General features: G+C 41.6%; 1 protein-coding gene across 1 annotated transcript; it reads right to left on the minus strand.

Annotated features, from left to right (window-relative positions):
- LOC130882338 (VPS10 domain-containing receptor SorCS2-like) lies at positions 1-16,162 on the minus strand. Its single transcript, XM_057782289.1, has 4 exons — positions 15,311-16,162; positions 4,881-5,007; positions 4,619-4,676; positions 1-3,155 (listed from the first exon to the last, which is right to left on the minus strand). Exons 1-4 carry the CDS (start codon positions 15,794-15,796, stop codon positions 3,128-3,130), a joined length of 699 nt encoding a protein of 232 aa, XP_057638272.1. The 5' UTR covers positions 15,797-16,162; the 3' UTR covers positions 1-3,127.
- Between the last annotated feature and the right edge of the window lie 3,246 nt (positions 16,163-19,408).

Raw genomic sequence — 19,408 nt, forward strand, 5'->3', positions numbered from 1 at the left:
TATTTACACATTTGATAATCTCTTTTGTTCCATTTTAATTTTTTATTTCTTAATTATATCATTACTCCTATGAATATTTTATTTTTTTACTCATTGGTCTCTCTCTCTCTGTATGTGTGTATGTGTGTGTGTTTATTAAGAAGTCTATGTGATTGTTAGAAGACAGCTTCGGAAATTGCTACACTATTTCCACCACATAAAATCCAGGGAGGCAATGCAGATAATCACATTTACTGGCAAGAATCATTACTAGCTGATACATTCATTACTCACAAGAGAAGCAAATTTACCAACACAGCATTACAGAGTTACTGCTGATATTTGTTCTACACACTACTTCTTTTCACTGCGAGATCACAATGGACTTCAGCAGGGACTTAAAACACAGAAATTCTGGAACACACTACCATAAAAAGGACAAACACACTTAAGTTTCATTCATTCTAAACACTCTGAATACTTTTCCACATTTATTCTAAATATAAAGGTTCTCACCAGTGAAAAAAGTTATTGAGTATAGTAGGAAATGCGGTTGCTAAAAGATTTTTCACATGGTCATACATGTAAAGTCTGTCTCCAGAGTGAATTCTTTTTTTCCCCAAAATGAATTCTTTAGAACATCATGGCAACAGAAACTCCTGAAGACTTGGAACAATACTTAAATGTATATATGCATTACAATTCTTTCCAGGGTAGATCTGTGCATGACGGTTACAGAAACTGGATGTTCTGAAGACTTTCCCACATTACAGACACTGTGTGAGAACTTTATACTTGTTAAAAGTCACAAGAACAAAGAAATAGTTTTATACCATGTGTACACACAAAAGGTTTCTGTCCACTGTGAATGTTTTTACTCTTGGACCAAGTGAATCTAGTAAAGGCTTTCTGACAATGGTTACACGCATTAGGCTACAGACTAGTGAGAAGAGTTTCAGACCTGTTATAATCACAAGAGCAGCTGAAGGCTTTTCCACAATTCTTTTTTTCTTAAATATTTATTTATTATGTATACTATATTCTGTCTGTATGTATGTCTGCAGGTCAGAAGAGGGCACCAGACCTCATTACAGATGGTTGTGAGCCACCATGTGGTTGCCGGGAATTGAACTCAGGACCGTTGGAAGGGTAGGCAGTGCTCTTAACCACTGAGCCATCTCTCCAGTACCCTTTTCCACAATTCTTATGCGCATAAGGCTTTACCTTCAAGTCAACTATTTTATTTATGCCTGTTAAGATCAATAGAATGAACAGTTTCCACATCTTTTACACACAAAGAATTTTTCCTCTAGTGTGTTTTTTTTTATGCAAATCAGGAGAAGTTGAAGTGTTGAAAGTTTTCCTATAATGTATACGTGCAAAAGCCTTCTCTCCAATTCGAACCCTTTCTTGGATGTTCAGCTGACTGGAGTGGGAAAATGCTTTTCTACAATGCGTACATGCATAGCACTTCCCTTCAGTATGATCTCTTTCATGAACCTTACATGAATAGAAATTGGTGAGGGGTTTTACCCAATGCTTACATGAATAAGGCTTCTCTATAGTGTGACTTCATTCGTGTCTGTTATGACTACTGAGGTCACTGAAGGCTTTTCCAAGATGTTTACATGCTCAAGACATTTCTTCCATGACTGCTCAGGTGACTGGAACAAGATAACACCTTTTCACACTGCTTAAATGTATACGACTTCAAAGTGAACTCTTTTCATGAATCTTACAGGAAGTGAAATTGGTGAAGGTTTTTTCACAATGCCTACATGAATAAGGTTTCTCTGCAATGTGACTCCTTCCACGTCTATTACAACTACTGGGGTTGCGGAATGATTTTCCACAATGCTTACAAACATAAGGCTTTTTCTCCAGTGTGAATTATTCCATGGATGTTCAGATGACTATGCCAGAAAAACGTTTTTTCACAATCCTTGCATGTATAAATCTTCTGCTTCCTGTAGTGTGGCTCCTTTTGTGTTTGTTACACCTACTGAGGTTGTTGAAGGCTTTGCCACAATGCTTACATGTATAATGGCTCTCTGCCATGTATACTCTTTCATGAATGTTACAAGTACTGGAACAAGTGAATGATTTTCCACAACTTACATGCATAAGGTTTCTCTCCAGTATGAATTCTTTCATGAATGTTACAAAATGCAGAAATGGTGAAGTTTTTCCACAATGCTTACAGGCATAAGGTTTCTCTGCAGTGTGGATTCTTTCATGTCTGTTACAACCACTGGGGTCATTGAAAACCTTTCCACAATACTTACATGCATAAGGCTTTTTTCCAGTGTGAATTATTTCATGGATATTCAGATCACTGGAAGAGAAAAAGGCTTTCCCACAATGCTTGCATATATAATGCCTCTCTGCCATGTGCATTCTTTCATGAAGGTTACAATACACAGAACTGCTGAAGTTTTTTCCACAATACTTTCAGGCATAAGGCTGTTGTCCAATGTAATTGTTTTCATGACTGTTATAAACACTGAATTTGGTGAAGGATTTTCCAAAATGTATAGAAGCATATGGCTTCTCTACTTTGTGAGTTACTTTATATCTCTCAAAACATGTTACATATTTAAATGTTTTGCCACATTCCCTACAAATGTACCATTTCTCTTCAATATTACTTTTTTCATGGTTGGTAAGATCGCTGGAATCAATGAAGGATTCTTCACAGATATAACATACAAATTGTTTCACTTCTTTATGGATTACTTCATCATTCTGACCATATGGGAATCTCATTAAGACATCCTCATTGAGTTTATTTTCAGTATGAGTTCTCTCCTGAGGTTGATCAAAACAGAGACTCCTACAGGCTTCATTACATTGTTGAATTTTACAGGGTTTCTCTTTAAAAGAAGTTTCAAGTACCTGAAGTGATTAAGAATAACTGATATCTTTCCAATGTTTCTGATGTATAAATGTTTTTGCTATAGCTCCCTTATACAGCAGTGGTTTCCCTCTAGATTTTTTCTCTTAGATACTCATGTAAAGATAAATAACCAATAATGTTTCTTACATGCAATGGAGTCTCAAGAACTCTAATTCTGGAATGCATTTCTTTATTGATCATACTGTCTGGAATAGGTTGCTGGTTTGTATCACAGTCATTTTGACATTCATATCATTGGTCTTTCACAATCCCCTGATATCTGCAAAAAATAAAAAAATAACAATAAAAAAGAGAGGAAAGCAATACTGGAGTCAAGAGAAATATTGGAGGCTGGCCTGTGTGGAACACCACTATACTATCTCAGAGGGAAGAGAAAAATGGTATCAATGTGAAGAACATTATGTATGACATGGAAAGACCCAGCCATGTATAAAGAAGTAGAGGACTGCCTTTATTTTTCTCAGAATTCTTAAGGAAACTTTGTGGTTAATAACAATTCTCAATCTTTAAGAAAACCAGATTTAATGACAAAGATTTATGTGAAGAGCTCACAAATTCTGATACACTTGATATGAAGGAGTTCTTGCATTTTTTGCCTATCACAAATGTTTCTGACAAAGGTTTGCATAAAAACAATGATATATGATATAACTAAGAGGTATAAAAGGAGTGAACAGGGGAAAAAAAAATCCTGGTCTTTGTATACAAAAATAACAAACATATGAAGTGGTGAACCACTGTGGCATGTCAGCATTCTAAATACTCAGCCAGTGTGGGTTAGTTAGTCATCAACTAGACCCATCTATGGTCATAGGATAGGGTCCCAAAATTGAAAAATGACTCAATCAGATTGGCCTGGAAACAAGTCTGTGAAACCATTTTCAAATTCCTGGTTAAGGAGGGATTCCTGTGTTGGGTAGTGTGCCCATGGGCAGGAGATCATGTTCTATGTATGAAATGTATGTGCTAGTTAGTTTTGATCTACTTGACACAAACTAGAACCCACATTTGGGAAGAAGCAACTAGACAACAGAAAATGGCTTTATCAGATTGACATTTAGACATGTATCTGGTAGCTTTGTCTTGATCACTGTATGAGGTGGAGTAGCCTAGATCACTATGGGATGTGGGCTAGGGTTGAGTAAGGCAGGTAGCTGATTTAGGGATGAAGATCACTCCAGTAAACAGGATTTTTCCTTCACTTCTGCTTCAGTGCCTGCTTCCAGATTCCTGTAATGCTTCAGTTCTTCCCCTGGCTTTCCTTTATGATGGGACTCTGACAAGGAAGTATAAAATTGTCCTCCACCACAGAGTTGGTTTTTTGTCACAGCAAAAGAAAGGGGAAAAAAAGTACAATATTGATGTTCAAAGTCTTATAAGTATAAACAGAAAGTAAAACCTTTTGCATATGAAGGCATGTTTTGTATAATAATCCACTGTACTCCAAAGCTACAGAGAAACCCTCTCTCGAAAAACTGGGGAAAAAAAGTATCCATTGGAAATCTTTTTTCAGGGCTCAGTCTCACTTAACATATTTGTGATAGAAATATATTATACACATGAAATACACAAATATTGAATGTCACGATTCAAGGCTCCATTACAGGTATTGTGTAGACTCATTTTCCACTTAGGTATATTTGGAGCAATTGGCAGGTTCTTAAATGTCCCTTAAGTCCCAAATGTATAATATAAATTATTATTTTATTGAATGTAATTTACCCCATATTCTTGCTGAGACCTTTAGAGTCCTCTTCAATATTTTCTTCTAGTGCTTTTTCTAGAATAAAATCCAGAGAATATATTATGACACATTCATATTCAACATAAAAATTATTGCAATCTAGTTCTTACAATATGGGTATGCACACTAACTAAGTACCCACACTTTCACATCAAGAATTCAATACTAACATAACACGCATAAGCAGGAGACAATTGTTCAGTGACTGAATAAGCAATGGGAGCATGCAATACTTTTTACCTATGGAGATCAGGTTCAAAAATGTTTCCTTCATCACACCTCTGTAGAGCTTCTTTTGACTAGAATCCAACATAGTCCACTCTTCTGAGGTGAAGTTCACTGCCACATCCTCAATATTTACTGGCTCCTATGAGTACATATATTAATTAGAATGGTTGATTTTCACTGATGAACTGACAGGATACATAATCATCTTGCATGTATGTTTCTGAAGAAACCTCTGAATTATTATATCAATAGGATTTATTGAATAATATCATGGGATGCTATCTTGATTACTTGATGACCCACTGTCTCATTTACTATTTATTAGTGTGTCACTCACTAGCACACTTCTGAATTTTATGAACTGGACTCTTCAATTGTGATATGAAATAAACTGCTTCTGCCTTAAGTCACTTTTCTCATAATAATCTGTGACAGCAAGAGGAAAAGCCTGATATAAGGAATAGCAAGGCAGGAAATCCAAGCAGAGATAGAGGGGGAAAGAAGGAAGAGTCTCCTGAAGGAGAAAGAAGCCAAAAGTTTTCAGGTAAGCCACAGCTTTGTGGTGATACATAGATTAATAAAAAGGGTTAATTTAAGATGTAGAGTTAGTTACTAAGACTGACCTAATAAGCCAAAAAGCTCATAATTAATATTAAGCCTTAGAGTGGTTATTTCATAAGCAGTTGTAGGAGCTAGTGAGTGGGACCCAGTGGGTGAAGACAAACTGGTCCAAAGGGACCAGAGGAATGGAGATTATTTGTAGCTACATAATGGTGCCCAATGTTTGTCCACATGCATCTACATGAAGCCTAAGAAAGCTTTAAAAAAGGGCTTCTAGATCTACAAATGCAGGAGTCAACTGGAGTTTCTTGGTAGCCACAATGTTTCAGAGAGCCTCTGCTTGCTGGTGGTTAAAGAGACACTTCTCCTTTACTACATGGCATCCAGGATCATGCTGGTGTCAGGAATGGCTCTGGCCCTTTTGGGAGGTCCTAGTGTGGAGCATTTATGGGGTTTGTGAGAAGCTTGCAGCAAGTGCTTGCAGGAGCTGTGGTGGCGAACATGGTTTGCAGAGCTAGTGGTAAATTTACCTCCACCATATTGAAAGGCTGTGAGAGGCAGAGTCAGCATCCACAGCCTCAGTAACCATACTGCTTACCATTTTAAAAAACTAAACAAAACACTCCTTGTCAGAAAAGTATTTCAGACACAAATAGGACAGAATCAGACATAAAAGCCCTTTAAATGAACAACAGTGTGCTTTAAAAGGGTACACAGGCTTGGGAGAGAGTGGAAAAATGAGTATAGACAGGTATAAAAAGAAAGTTTAAAAAAAAGTCTTTAAAGGGACAGTAAAAATTATGTAAAACAAATAAGTCACATATAAATGAAAAATACACAGAGAATCTGGATTGTGCACACTATTGTGTTTTCTTTGAATTCTTTACTGCAGAGATACATTTGATTCTAGGGACTGCTAAGCTAAACCAACATACATATAATGAAGGTATCTTGACTTCAAAATTTGAGTTTAAGAATATGTTACTTTGGAAAAGAGGTTCTGCTTTTGTTTCCACGGGTGATGAGAACTTGTAAATTCTTTACACACAAATATGTTTTGATAGAACAAAACCTCCCAAAAGATCTCCATGTACCCCAAAAATATTTCATCCAACAAACAACAGGAATCAGTTTGGAGAAAACAATACACAAATTCCTAAAGTGATTCTTTATAAATGTTTGCTTTTATTTAAAGTGGGTTGATTATAAGTAGTTAACAGTTGCAATCAATCTCTTTCTTAAAAAGGGGGTGGGATGGGATATGATATAGAAATAAATACTTTACATTGGTATGAACTTGGGTTTATTGATACAAATTTAAGGTCAATTTTGTTATATGTATATTTCTACTGTTGCTTAAATTATTAGATTTATATAGCTCATTTACAAAATGCAATGCATAATTAAAAATTAAGCTTAATAGTCATTTATAATTGTGGAACCCTCACCCCTTATTCTCAAAGGGACAAGAAGAAATTTCCTAGCAGAGTGTTTTCCCAGGAAGATAGTGGTCTTCCCCTCTCCCACCTGGGAGATTCCGAACACAAGGTCATTTAGCTCAGCCCAGCCAGCCACCTGGTACAGGCTGATAAAGATGGCCTAACTCAGGAACAGGAGCCTTGCTCTAAAAACAAGAAAAAAAAGCTGACTTAACAGAATGGGAGGGAGCAAAAGTCCTTGCATTCGTGCCAAAGCAGCTTCAAAGATTCTCTTTGTAGTTATGCCTTTAAAAACTTGCCCCACAGAGGAGATACAACTCCTCTCCACATCGTTGTAATGAGGATAGAGATGAGTTCCAAATATGTTTGTATTATGCTGATTAAACCTTGCTTATTACAGTCTGGGTCTCTCTGGTGGTCTCTCTCTTTGGGGATTGTAATCTGGGCACAACAATAATATTCAAACTTATAATCATGTAAGTTATGTTTCCTAGATATACAGAAGTATATTTCAGTTAGACAATCTTCAACACTTCAAAGTCCTACAGCATATGGCATTTAAAGGATTTTAAGAACTTAGACTTTTCTCCACAGTGAGACATTTCTGCTCTGGCAGAACCGATTCCTTCAGAGAGGCTGATGGGCACTGAAGAGATTGGGTACAGAATTTGCCTTCAATGTGACAAGGCCCTAGCCATTTGAGCAAGAAACTGCTTTAGCCTGCACTGTTTGATGGCATGCTGTATAAACTGGACATACAGAACTCACAGAAAAATGACAGCTGAACTTGCCTAAAGAAAGTGAGACAGTCCTTCAGGGTTCCTGCTTCATGAAAGAGTCTGTCAGACATTCTGCAGCACAGAAGAAAGTGACTGACAAACTGCCAGTATAGGCGAAATAGTCATTCAGATTTCTTGTTTCATGAAAAAGTCTGCCAGATACTATGGGACTGTAGGCTGAAGATGGATGCCCCAAACACTAAAGATGAACTTTGGGTGACTCTTCAGGTAGCGAGATCTCTCTATCAATTCCAGAGTTTTGGAACTTGCTTACAGTGCACTTCCTGCTTACTTAGGTAATATTATATACTTCTGAGGTCTTTGATCAAGTTGAAGACAGATAATTATAGTTTTCCTTAGTTATGATAAAAGATAAATTATACATAAAACTTCAGGCATACAAAAAATTGTAACTGTAATTCTTGCTTGATACCTGTTTTGGTATATGTAATTTACTATGTTAAAGTTAAAATGTTCCTTTTTATTTTAACAGAAAAAGGCAGATGATGTGGGATTCCCCTCTGTATGCTGTGAATATGTTTTATTATCATTGGTTAATAAGGTGGCTACTTTGGCCTATGGTAGGGCAGAATATAGCAAGGCGGGAAATCCAAGAAGAAATAGAGGAGGAAAGAAGGTGAAGTCAGGGAGAAATGATGTAGCTGCTGAAGGACTAAGAAGCCAGAATTTTACTGGTAAGCCACAGCATTGTGGAGATACTTAGCTTAATAAAAACAGGTTAATTCAAGATGTAAGAGCTAGCTATAAATATGCCTGAGCCATTGTCCAAACATTATAGCAAAGGAAATACAGTTTGTCTCTAAAACTAAAGCAATATCTGTCCCTGAACAACTGAACATGAAACTAATGAGTCCCTGAACAGAAAACAAACCAATCCCTGATCACTAAATGCAGCCAATTTGAGCTTAAGAGACTTCAAATCTGACCAATTCCCATCCTGAAAATCTTTTCCATAAAAGAACTCCAGCCCTGGGAAGCGCTATATAAAACACTCTGTGCCTGATCATTTGGCAGCTGCCCATCTCCACCTTGGCAGAAGCAGCCAGTCTCTGGATTCTGCCCTCCAAAATAAATCCCTGAAAAAGTTTTGGGTGAAAATCTTCCTCGCCTGAGTTTGAAACAGAGTCTTTCCTGAGAAACTCGATAGGGAAGTAGTGAAGAGAAGCAACAGACACCTCTGCTGAGAAACTCACTTAGGGTAGTAGAGCAGAAGTAACAACTTTCTGCAGGAGCCAGTGCAGATTGCTACAAGTCTGTGGGGGTTGCCCCTTTAGCAGAGTGAAGCAAAAGAAATAACAACTGGAGCCATAGCTGAAAAGCACCAGACACCTCTCCTGAGAAACTCCCCAGCAGGGTGGAGCATAGAAGCAATGGACATCTCTGCTGGGAAATTCCCTTAGGGGTGTGAGCAGAGCTTAGTTATAATGGCTCTCTCTTGGAGAGGTGTAGAATTGGCATATCTGGCAAGGAGACTATCCCCCACCGGGTCCATGGGTTATTGCTGTTATAGACCTGACCATGCTGTTTTTTTTTAATATTTATTTATTTATTAAGTATACAATATTCTGTCTGTGTGTATGCCTGCAAGCCAGAAGAGGGCACCAGACCCCTCTACAAATGGCTGTGAACCACCATGTGGTTGCTGGGAATTGAACTCAGGACCTTTGGAAGAGCAGGCAATGCTCTTAACCTCTGAGCCATCTCTCCAGCCCCCCATTCTGTTTTTTGGAAGGACCATGATAGTGCTTAGAACTTTCAACTGGAAAAGCCAGAGAGTGCTCAAAGTTTAACGATCGGTTTTGGCAGATTGGAATGTAAGAATGTTAAGAGCAATGGAAAAATGAAAGCCTGGCCTTTTCAAGTTTCTGAAGGATGTCCTGGCTGCAACTTATGTCATACACTTGATCACCATGGCTGACGTGGAAGGCGAAGGAGTGTCCCCTTCCACCCTTACAGCTCCAAGTGGATCGATTCCTCTTGCAGCTGTGTGTTTTGTCAAGGAGGAGAACCTTCCCTGAGTAGAGGAACAGCAGCTGTGCTCCCAAGCAAATGCTCAAAGGAATGTTTAAGAGTACCCTGAAGACTCGTTTACAGTGTTCAAGCAAAAGTTTATATTAAAAATCTATATGGTTCTTTGTTGTGAATTAGGTTGGTAACCAGACCAGCTCAGGAATAACAGTTATATTTTAATGGTTGAAAAGGGGAAACTCACGCTACAAGAGTGAGAGGTCTAACATCCTATCTGTCCAGTGGGCACGGTGCAGAGAGAGCGCTTACCTGGTTCCTCCCAGTTTTTCTACCTGGGCCCCAGGAAGCCACACCCTAACTAGATGTGATTGGTTGACCGAGTTTCCCCATCAGTTCTTAGCAACTATATCCTAGATCCCAGGGCTAGAAATCAAAGTTGCCTTCACTGACAACAGGAGCGGCAGGAAGAGACCAGGACACTCCTTGACTGGAAATGGCTGAGTCTCTCACTCACTGTACAGCTGTCCACTATTCCTGAACATGGAGGATGCTCTGGAGTGTAGTTCTTCTACCCAGAGTCGCTCCATTGGAAATAAGCAGCTTTCCCTCTCCTAGTCCTTGGAACCCTGCAGCAGAGCCTGCTCCAGTGCTGAGGAGACTGGAGAGGTGAGTCAATGGCCTCATGGAGGGACAGCTGGAAGTGCCACTCTCTGGGACCTTTTCAAGGGGACAGAATTCAGCCCCCCCTCCCACTTCCCTAAGCTTTTCTGGCCATCGAGCCGGGAGTGTTCCTGCTGCTGGGCTTTCTTTACTCCATCCCCACCCTGCCACCAAGCCCGCCTTTTCACCCGTGAGATCCTTGGTACCCTGCAACACAGCCTGCTTCAGTGCTGAGGAGATCTGAGAGGAGAGTCAGCTTGCACAAGCCCAGACAGCCAGACCTTCCACTCTCCAGGACCTTACCAGTGGGCTAGAACTTAGGGGTTCCTCCACAACTCCCTAGCTTTTCTTGCCAGCCAGCTGGGAGTGGCCCTGCTGCTGGGATTTCCCCGAACCCACCCTGCCCCCAAACCCGCCTTTTCACCCGTGAGATCCTTGAAATCCTGCAACACAGCCTCCTCCAGTGCTAAGGGGACCTAAGAAAGGGCAGATCAAGAAAAACTCCCAAGTACTCAATCAGCCACAGCAAAGATTGGACGAAGACGCCAAGACTCTGCTGGCTTCATTTGAAGGAAGAGATGGGTAGGAACCAATGCAAGAATTCCTCCAACATCATGAAAACCAGCATGGTAACACCAGAATCCAGCGAACATGCAACAGGAAGACTTGAACATCCTAACCCAGAAGAAGAAGAAGGAAACGACTTTAACTATAACCTTATGAAAATGATGGAGACCTTTAAACAGGAAATGAAAAACTCCCTTAAAGAAATGGAAGAGAAGACAAACAAAAAGTTAGAAGAAATTAATAAATCCTTAAAAGATACCCAAGAAAACCAAGAAAAAAAAACAATCAAACAGGTAAAGGAAACAGTTCAAGACTTGAAGAACGAAGTGGAGGAAATAAAGAAAACACAAACTGAGGGAAGGCTGGATATGGAAAATCTGGGTAAACAAACAGGAACTACAAGGACAAATATAACCAACAGAATACAAGAGATAGAAAAAAAGAATCTCAGGCGCTGAGAATACAATAGAGGAAATAGACTCATTGATCAAAGAAAACATTAAATACAACAAATTCTTAGCACAAAACATTCAGGAAATCTAGGACACCATGAAAAGACCAAACCTAAGAATAATAGGGGTAGAAGAAGGAAAAGAACTCCAGCTCAAAGGCACAGAAAATATATTTAACAAAATTATAGAAAACTTTTCCAACCCTATGAAGGGATATCCCTATGAAGGTACAAGAAGCTTACAGAATATTAAATAGACAGGATCAAAAAAAATCCCCTGGCCATATAATAATCAAAACACAAAACATACAGAATAAAGAAAGAATATTAAGAGCTGCAAAGGAAAAAGGTCAAGTAACGTATGAAGGTAAACCTATCAAAATTACACCTGACTTCTCAATGGAAAGCAAGAAGGTCTTGGATAGATGTGCTCCATACACTAAGAGACCATGGATGTAAGCCCAAAGTATTATACCCAGCAAAGCTTTCTTTCACCATCGATGGAGAAAACAAGCTATTCCGTGACAAAAACAGATTTAAACTATATGTACTCACAATCCCAGCCTTACAGAAAGTACTAGAAGGAAAACATCAACCAAAGGAAGCTAACAACTCCCACAATAACAGAGACATCTGATAACCCTCCACCAACACAACTCAAAGAAAGGAAACAAACAAACATTACCACCAAAAAATAACCAGAGTTAACAACCACTGGTCATTAATATCGCTTAATATCAATAGACTCAATTCACATATAAAAAGGCACGGGTTAAGAGAATGGATACGAAAACAGCATCCAGCATTCTGCTGTTTGCAAGAAACACACCTCAACCTCAAAGACAGATACTACCTCAGTTTAAAGGGTTTAGAAAAGGTTTTCCAATCAAATGGACTTAAGAAACAAGTGGGTGTAGCTATCCTAATATCTAACAAAATTGATTTCAAACTAAAATCAAACAGAAGAGATGGAGAAGGACACTTGATACTCATAACAGGAACAATTCATCAAGATGAAGTCTCAGTCCTGAATATCTATGCCCCTAATATAAAAGCACACACTTATGCAAAAGTAACATTACTAAAACTCAAATCACACATCAAAACCCACACAATAACAGTAGGAGATTTCAACACTCCTCTCTTGCCAATGGACAGGTCAACTAGACAGAAACTTAACAGAGAAATAAGAGAACTGAACTTAAGAGACATTTATAAAACATTCCACCAAAACAAGAAAGAATATACCTTCTTCACAGCACCTCATGGAACCTTCTCTAAAATTGATCACACACTCCAAAAAAATTGGAGTAACCTCCTGTGTCTTATCAGATCACCATGGAGTAAAGTTAGAATTTAACAACAATACTACTCCCCGAAAGCCTACAAACACATGGAAACTGAACTGTCAACTACTGCACTACCCTTGAGTCAGGGAAGAAATAAAGAAAGAAATTAAAGTCTTCCTGGAATTCAACAAAAATGAAGAAAGAACATATCCAAACCTATGGGACACTATGAAAGCAGTGTTAAGAGGAAAGTTCATAGCACTAAGTGGCTGCATAAAGAAAACGGAGGAAGCTCACATTAGCAACTTAACAGCTCTAGAAAAAAAAAAGCAGACTCACCCAGGAGAAGTATAAGACTGGAAATGATCAAATTGAGGGCTGAAATCAACAAAATAGAAACACAGAAAACAATACAAACAATCAATGAAACAAAGAGCTGGTTCTTTGAGAAAAATCAACAAGATTGACAAACCCTTATCCAAACCAATCAAAAGATGGAGAAAGAACACCCAAATTAACAAAATCAGATATGAAAAGAGGGACATAACATCAGACACTGAGAAAATTCAGAGAATCATTAGGTCTTACTACAAAAGCCTGTACTCCACAAAATTGGGAAATGTAAAAGAAATGGACAATTTTCGATAGACACCATATACCAAAATTAAATCAAGACCAGGTGAGCAATTTAAATAGACCTATGAGTCACAAAGAAATAGAAGCTGTGATCAAAAACCTCCCAACCAAATAAAAGGCCCAGAACCAGATGATTTTAGTGCAGAATTCTACCAGAACTTCCAAGAAGGGCTAATACCTATACTCCTTAATGTGTTCCACATAATAGAAACAGAAGGGTCATTGCCAAACTCTTTTTATGAAGCTACAGTCATAATACCAATTTACCTGATACCAAAACCACGCAAGAAAGAGAATTACAGACCAATCTCACTCATGAAAATCGGTGCAAAAATTCTCAATTAAATACTGCCAAACCAAATCCAAGAGCGCATCAAAAAAATCATCCAATATGATCAATTAGGCTTCATCCCAGAGACGCAGGGCTGGTTCAACATATGAAAATCTATCAATATAATCCATCATATAAATAAACTGAAAGGAAAAAAAAACATATGACCATTTCATTAGATGCCAAAAAAACTTGACAAAATTTAACACCTCTTTATGCTGAAGGTATTGGAGAGATTAGGGATACAAGGATCATATCTAAATATAATAAAAGCAATATACAGCAAGCAGACGGCTAATATCAAATTAAATGGAGAGAAACTCAAAGCAATTCCACTAAAATCAGGATAAGACAAAACTTTTCATGCTCTCCATATCTCTTCAACAAAAGACAAGATCTTGGAAGCAGACAAGATCGCCAGGCAAAAGTTTGGAGAATGAAGGTAGGGAGGGTAGAGTGAAGGGGAATGAAGGAGAGAGGGGGGGAAGGGGAGGGTCGGGGAGAGCTTGGGGGAGTGGGATGGTTGAGATGGAAGAAGGAAGGATATGGGAGCAGGGAAGGAGTTATCTTAATTGAGGGAGCCATTTTAGGGTTGACAAGAAGGTTGGCTCTGGAGGGGTTCCCAGGAGTCCACCAGGATAACCCCAGCTAGGACCCTGGGCAGTGGAGGAGAGGGTGCCTGAACTGGCCTTTTCCCATAGTTAGACTGATGACCATCTTGGATATCATCATAGAACCTTCCTCCTGCAATGGATGGAGATAGAGACAGAGACCTACATCTGAGCACTGGACTGAGCTTCCAAGGTTCAGCTGAAGAGCGGAAGGAGAGAGAATATGAGCAAGGAAGTCAGGACCACTAGGGGTTGGTTCACCTACTGAGACAGTGTGCCTGAGCTAATGGGAGCTCACCAACTCCAGCTGGACTGGAAATGAACGAGTATGGGAGCAAACTGGACCCTCTGAATGTGGTTGACAATTGGGGTAGACTGAGAAGCCAATGATAATGGCACTGGGATTTGTCTCTACTGCATGCACTGGCTTTTTGGGATCCTATTCTCTTTGGCTGCATACCCTTCTTAGCCTGGATGTAGGGAGGAGGCCCTTGGACTACTCACAGGGCAGGGTGCTTTGCCCTCTCTTCGGATTTGAGGGGGGTCGGGGGAAGAGTGGGGGGGAGCAGGAGGAAAGTAGGAGGAAGGGAGGAAGTGGGAATTGTGATTGGTATTATTCATAAAGTAATAAAATAAGGGGAAAAAAAAGAGTCTTAGAACAGGGCATGGAACTGACAGGGATATCTTGGCCCCCCAAAATCAGCATAGATCAGGTCGTAAGGACTCCAGAGCCAGCAATTCCACAGGTGCACGCTGGAGCCTTTGGGTACAGTGCAATGTGTGAGCGACCATCCCTGCCGCACAGTCAGGTGGCCCTCAAGGACCTGGAGTCATGCTGCCCCGATCTGAAAGACTCCAGGGACTTCCATGTAGCCCAGATCTAGAGGCCAGGGCATGCTTGGGGTCCCCAGAACTCAGGGAATGCCACGTGAGTGAGAAGAATCTCACAAATTTGAGGACCCTCCCAAAAGTACCCATAGTGAGAAGCCAGCAGGGGAGTCGCTGAGGTGATCGTTAAGAATGCCCAGCGGGGATAACCGCTGGTGGTCCGGAAGTAGGGGAATATGGTGGCCTCCCTGAGTATTCAGAGGTGTCCCAGCAGGGCAGGGGGCACAAGGAGGTCACTTACGCTGCTGTTCTCGCCTGTCCAGTGCACCATTGCCTGGTTGTGTGTCGCGTCCCCCTTGCGCACGAACGACGTGCTGATGAGCGAGACCTGCATGCGCGAGGCAGAAATGGCCACCGGCGCCGCCAGCGCCCTGCGCCCCTGGCCCGGAACTACGACGCCATCTGCGCTGGGACCAGAAGCAAGACCCGGACCAGGACGCGGAGCGCTGGGCTCGAATCCTCGTGTCTGGGGATCCTCGTGATCGCCGGATTTCGGGCCTCCCGCGTACAGCAGCCGGGTGACCTGCACGCTGGGACCCAGGCTCCCGGACTCGGGAGAGTGCTCCGCCGCCCCGCTGGCAGCCACCAGCATTAGCAGCAGCAGCGGCAGTGGCAGTGGCAGAGGCCACAAGCGAGGCCAGCGCGGCGGCGGCGGAGCATGGGAGCTCGGGGCCGGCACGGTGAGGCCAGGACGCTTCGGGGCGCCTGGTGTTTCCCGGTGCGCCATGGTCGCGGGTTAGCAGCGGCGGTGCGGTGTGGGTGACACCGCGGCCTGGAGAGCGGGAGGGCGTTGGGAGCTGGAGCAAGAGCGCAAAGAAAGAAACCAGGAGCAATGGAGCGCGGGAGGAGGGGTCTCAAAGCCGCCACGCAGCCAATGGAACACCGCCACCTGACGGCTGCACGCGAGCCACCACAGCTTTGGGCCGGGCCAGACCAGGATGTCCTGAGCACAGTCACACCTCCAAGACCCCCTTCCTTCCCTCACAGTGACTCCCAAGCTCACCCTAGATCCTCCTCTTCCTCCCTCTTTCCATTCTCCCTGCCTTTCTCGGGAGGTTATGGAGCCTCTACATTTGGCCAGCCAGAGTTCCAGGCACTTGGGGCACAACGGGATGCAACAAAGGAAGACAGGCCACACCCAAGTAGCTTGGTTAGAGGCCAAACAACTCCAGAGCACCCCATCAGCAAAAGTGGTAAGAGCGCCTCCTCTGGTCGCTTTTGGAGAGGTTCAGGGGGATACCTGCGAGTCATGAAAACCAGAGATGCTCCAAGCAGTTAAGGACTGTGCAGGAGCCTTGAGGTGTCACCCCAAGACCAACGCAGTATCTCAGAAACGGGCTTTATCTCCCACCCCCAGGGGAAGCCCCTGAACAGAAGAATACACCTGTGTAGGGGTATTCAGGCGAGAAGGACAGAGAGAGGTCCCAGCCAGATGGTACAGACCACCACAGAACGCATGGAAACTAGATCCAGAGTCCACTATATTCAGTCAAAGTCACTTGGCTGCTTTCATTCCTTGCTTATGAAAGCAGCCATCATTACCAGCCGTTCTGCCATCCAGACAGGCTTGTGAGAGCATAAAGCAGGAGCCCTCCAAACAAGGCCAGGATAGCAAGTGAGCCTTGTCCCCACTCTTCTCCAGCTCAGCTCAAGGTCACACCACACTGACTTCTAGGTCTCTTCACTCCGGAGAACCAAGACGAGTGAAGGACAAAGTTCCCAGCAAACTCTGAACTTGCTACCAAGGTTGATGCTCCAGTGACCTCTCCTAAGAGTTTCTGCCCAGTAGAGGCCAGTTTGTCAGGGCTGTCCCTGGGCCCTGGACTGAGCAGGACTGGAGCCCCTGCCACATATCCAAGAAGGCCTTCTCCTGTGAAATGTGCCCAGGCTACACCCTGATGTCAACTTCCAACCTGAAATTTTCAGGAGCTGACATCCAAAGCTAAGCAAGAAGGGAGAGTACACAGCTGAGGTAGCATTTGGTCTTGGAAAGAAAACCTGGTGAAGCCTGTCAGTGTGGGGATGAAGAGTGTGGGGAGGAATGGGAAACTAGAAGGAAGCGCGGCTGACTCCCATGGGGCCTTTTCCGGCTGGGAGAAAGGGGCTCCAAGTCACAACTGTAAGCCACCATTTCTATAGTCTCCAACTTTGACTAAGTTTGGCTTTATTGTATTTTAATTTTTTGGAAAGCTTCTAAGTAATAAGAGAAAGCCTCAGACTATTACAGATGGCTAAATGCCTAAAATAAAAGTCCTATTTTTCCTATTATGGCACGAGTTTACAATGTACAGAGCAAACTGAAGGCAGTGTCTTCGTGGAAAAGGCAGGTGGGGAGCACTAAGTAGCCCTGACTAGCTCTGAATTTTCAGAAGACCAGCTTCCTCAAGTGTATTGGCAGTAAGGGTTTATAGAAGAACTTCCTTAAAGTGTTTTATTAGATAATGCAGAGAAGGCAGAGTGAGAACAGTTCATCACTGAGAGACTTTATTAATAAAAGGGATAAATTGTCCAATGGGAGCATAGTTGTAGGCTGCTACCCATGTTGCTTCTTTGGGCTTTGTGATCCAGAGGGAAGCCATGTCAAGCCCAAGTTTGTGTGGCTGCGTGTTCAGAGGGCAACAGGCTTCTTTGTTGGGACAACTAGAATCATCAGGCGCACAGAATGGTGAGTGTACCTTGTTTTCTTGATTCCTGAGTAGGAGCACTGGAATACGAGGTGCTTTGGGGATATGCAGAGGCCCCAACTGAAGGTTCCCCTGGTGTTATTTGGTCCAGTGGAGGAGCTACACTGACCTTCTCCTCCTTTGAATTTTGAGACAGTGTTTCTCTGTGTGGTCATAGCTCTCCTATAATTAGCTTTGTACTCTGGAGTGGTTTCAAAGTCAGGGATCTTCCAGTTTGTGCCTCCAAGTGCTGGGATTGAAGGTGTGGACAACAGTGTCCTGCTAGGGTTGACCTTCTTAAGACCTAAATGATTTCTTTTCAAATTTTTGACTGACATGATCAAAGTGTCAAAATTTTCAGATAAAGCTCAATACCATAAGAGCACTCTATACTCCAAGTGTTACCAAACAATGTGCCTAAATATCATTGGAATTACTAATATCATAAATTGGCATTATAGTAATCTACATACAGATTACAAGAAAAATGAAGAATACAAATTCTTCTGAGAAGGGCAGTTCATCTTTTTTGAAAACAGACCATATATTAGGGCCCAAAATAAGTATGAACAAATAAAGAAACACAGAAATAACTTTCATCCTATTTGACCACAATGGAGTACAGGTGAGTATCTTCAGCAGTAGACAGGAGAATGTACACAGACTCAGGGAAACTAAGTACTACACTTCTGACTGACTCTTGAGAAAGAAAATATTCAAAGGTCATTGAGAAATCCCATAATCTGCATTTCAGTAAACAACATAGCATCATATTGCTGGGCCCTAACATCTTCCTCAGGGGACTGGGTGGAAAGGCACAGTGTCAAGGTATCAGATTCTGGGAATCAGAAAGAAGGCATGCAGCAGAATCATTTATTTAACAATTGGGAAAAACTTACATACTCTTCCAGCACCCAGGTGTTCGGATCCATTGACAGTTGTCATCACTTGATCATCTCTCATTAACTAGACACAATCAGTACCTCTGAAAATGACAGGCAAACTCCTTTTTAGCATGCTAGGCCTTAACTTCCTACATGTACACCCTTTTTATTTATTACTTGGGTGCTCTCAGGAACCGAGTTCAGCAACTGGACTGTGACTGTCTTAGGTTGACCTGCCAAACAAGCTCTTACTTGTCATTGACTACTATCCCTTGAAGAGCATTCATTACTGGAGAGATTCGAGGCTTGGGGGACTAGACAGTAGCATTTTGAATTACAAATAACCTGGCATAAATAACGTACTGTGGAAGACCACAAGAAGAAAGGCTAAGAGCTATTAATACCTGAAAAGTCACCTTAGTTGTAATCTGCTGACGTTGAAACTGCTGCATGAGACGTTTAAAGACATTAAGGATTAACAATACCACCCAACTAGATAAGGCATATGTGACCATTTATGAGAGATCCAATAGCCCTTTTATATTATACCAAACCTTTTCAAAAAATGAGTAGTTGAAGTACATAACCTCTGCCCTTAATAAGCCAGTGAGAGCAAGAATGAGGAATACATGCATTATCCATCTTGGGTTATTCCTTCCTTAGTGGAAGAACGCTGATTCATGCCTGGATTTACATCTCTTACTGGAACCCATATTGGCTTGGTGGCAGTATAAGGAAAAACACAAGCATTCCCTTCTCTCATGGCTTAGCAGGGAGCTGGCGTCTGCCAGT

Source organism: Chionomys nivalis, chromosome 1, assembly GCF_950005125.1.
Source record: "Chionomys nivalis chromosome 1, mChiNiv1.1, whole genome shotgun sequence".
NCBI lineage: Eukaryota > Metazoa > Chordata > Mammalia > Rodentia > Cricetidae > Chionomys > Chionomys nivalis.